This window comes from Atta cephalotes (assembly GCF_000143395.1).
Source record: "Atta cephalotes unplaced genomic scaffold scaffold00001, whole genome shotgun sequence".
Taxonomy (NCBI): Eukaryota; Metazoa; Arthropoda; class Insecta; order Hymenoptera; family Formicidae; genus Atta; species Atta cephalotes.
The window spans coordinates 13,902,762-13,905,953 of NW_012130065.1; the positions used below are offsets into that span (position 1 = coordinate 13,902,762).

Sequence of the window (3,192 nt, forward strand, 5' to 3'; positions counted from 1 at the left end):
AAGAGAGGAGGAGAGAGAGAGAGAGAGAGAGAGAGAGCGCAATAAAAAAGGAGAAAATGAGACAACAAATGGAACAACAACTTACTTATTTCATGTATGCGCGCTCTATTTAAAACTCAGGAGAGTTGCGCTACTGTGGTATGGTATGTCAACGCGATGTTGCAAACATACTTTGAAGTGTTTTTTAATTGGTCAGTTTGTAAAATTCTTTCTTCTAATTAATCTAATAATTCATCAAACGCTTCAAAGCATTTGTAGCGAGACTTTGACCACAGTCTGTAGGTTTGTTCGCGTCGCATGTTCCAACAAACTCCAATATGCTTCTATCATAATTCCTACTCACTTCAATACACTCATTAGAATTAGTAATGCTATGGCAGGAATAAATCTTGTATATACTGTGGAATTAACTTGGAGAGCAAGCTGCGTTCCGAAACCCATCAAATAAATTGTGTTGAAATCTTTTTGTGATCAGAGGTATGGTCAAAGCGATGTTGCAAATGCTTTAAAGCGTTTTTTAACTGATCAGTTTGTAAAATTCTTTCTTCTAATTGGTCCATCAAATGCTTCAAAGCATTTATAGCGAGACTTTGACCACAGCCCTGATGTACTTAAATTTGAAAATAGCTGCGTTTTGCGTCAAAATGGAGATAAGTTTGCGGTACTTTAGAAACTAGTGACTTTAGACTTTATTCTGCCATACAGCCGGATATAGCGCTTTCCCGACACCGTATTTCGAGCTCATTTTTTTCGAGACAGACCGCCAGCCTTGAGTTTGGTATCCTTATATCCGTGGTTTTTATCTATATTTCTTGACTATTCCTAACCTGAATATTCCTTAATTTTAAAAATTAATATCTCGGTTCACTAGACAGAGCAACGCTTTTCTTAGATTTATTCGTTCGTTTAATTTCGATTTTTGAGGTAACGTGGCAAATTAAACAATTATCCGCGAATGTAATTATATCATTTATATATTTATTTAATTTTATCCGTTGTGACTTTAAATACATCAATATGTATTTATTATTATAATATATATATTATCGTTTTTAATATTCGAAATAACAATTATTATAAATTTGTAAAACCAATCCATCTTTTTTGAACATATCAAATTTTTGCTTTTGTATGTAGCTACTAGTCATACGTTACGTGCCAACATGGACAATTCGGAAGTCAAGTTTGAACAGAGTCATAGTTTGAACAGAGAGATTCAACTTGATAAAATCCATGAAGAGAATCCGCAAGATTCGCGAGATGAAGTCAACACCTCGCATGGTGATGAAGAGCAGCGAGAGAAATTGATACGACTACCTCTGGGAAGAATAAAAACCATCATCAAAATGGATCCTGAAGTTTGTTTAGTTAATCAAGAGGCTACGTTTTTGGTGGCGAAGTCAGTGGTAAATATCGAAAAATTAACTGTGATACATTTTATGTGTTCAAATGATTATCTATCTTTTAACAGGAATTTTTTATTGAATCTCTTGCAAAAGAAGCTTATAAATATACTGCACAAGCAAAAAAAAGACTGTTCAAAAACGTGATGTAGAAAATGCCATTGATAACGTGGATGCACTTGTATTTTTAGAAGGTATGCTCGATTAATTGCATAATTAGTTAGCTGTTATTATAGAACTGAAAAAAATTAATATTTTTTATTTTTTTACAATCGTAAGGTTACAATATTTGCGATATTTGCGAGCATTAAATACTGTTGCAATGATTTGTTATATTGTATATTTTTGATATCATATAAATAAGAATATTTAAATATGATAATTTATCCATGTAATAACTAGGAAAATGTTTGTGTCTCTTTCATCTGCTACAATAATAAAATTAGTTGTTCCTTACTGTATATCTTTTATATCATCTACTATATAAACAAGTTTTGCATTCTGAAAGCTTTATTAAACGTACTATATAAAAAATTTTATTTCAGTTTTAAATTCATTTATTATATTTTTCATTGGTACACAACAGATTGTTTTATGTATGTGAAATGTTTATTTGACACTTCACGAAAGCAAAAGTATATAGTAAATTACTTAGATGTTAAAACTCATAAAAATATTTGCGGACAAACAATTACATTGTATTGTGAATATCTTTGTTTTTTTTCCTAATCGAATTAATCTTTTGAATTAATTCCTTCTATATTGCTACTGTACTATTTTACATTTTGCTATTTGACTATGCGGAATGAAAATAAACGCAAGATGGAAATGAATAATTTTTAATGTTTGCATGTATCGTTAAAACAGATGCAGAAACTTGAAATAAATTTAGAATGAGAATTTTATTCAGTCTCCATAAATGAAATAAGAATGTTCTGTATATTAATGTATACATACACATATATAATAATAATGTGATAGTTCGTAAAATGAGCAATATTCATTGCTTTTTTATTCTATTTTTACTGAACTATTTATAAAGCGTTTGTCACAATAAAATCTTTGTAATTCACACATTTTTCCTAATGTTCTTAACGAATTCTATATCTTTCTATACGCTATAACTAATTGCAGCTTCTATAATGTAATATTGCATACATATGTACACACATATGTATATAATATCACATTTTTATCTTCTAAAGTTTTGTGTGTGTATGTGTATGTATACAGGATGAAAAATTTCAAATGCAATAGGACAAAAAATATGTAGTTATATGTTGCAAAATGTAAAATTTTTTTAATAAGCAACTATGTATGTCTTTACTGATTGATTCATCCCATTATTATGCGTAAAAATATTAAGATACGATTATCAAAATAGTTAATAATTTACAAAGTATTTAATATTTCATATCAATATATGACCAGAGTAAACCATAGAATAACTCGAAAACTATTGACTTTTCCACATCTCTACCTTAATTTTTTTATATGCAGAATAATTAGAAAAATCATATTAAAATCATATGTAAAAATTCTACTTTTAAAGTGGCGATAACATTTTTATGATCTCGAAAGAATGATTTTTTAAAAAATTAATTTTACTATTATTTGCGCTTCATCAAATTATAATTTTTGTTTGAAATGTTTTTCTGTATTTTCCGTATTCGAGATATTTGTCTTATTTTACGTTTGAAACTCATCCTGTATACATATATATATTTCTATATAAAATATACATATGTATGTATATATATATATATATATATATATATATATATATATA

At 28.3% G+C, this 3,192-nt stretch overlaps 1 protein-coding gene across 1 annotated transcript; it reads left to right on the forward strand.

The window, feature by feature from the left end:
- The first annotated feature begins 750 nt into the window (after positions 1–750).
- On the forward strand, positions 751–1,864 carry LOC105627473 (DNA polymerase epsilon subunit 4-like). Its single transcript, XM_012208758.1, is given in 4 exon segments — positions 751–924; positions 1,138–1,406; positions 1,472–1,520; positions 1,523–1,864. Coding segments are annotated over 3 exon segments (381 nt in total). The 5' UTR covers positions 751–924; positions 1,138–1,163; the 3' UTR covers positions 1,612–1,864.
- The last annotated feature ends 1,328 nt before the right edge of the window (positions 1,865–3,192 follow it).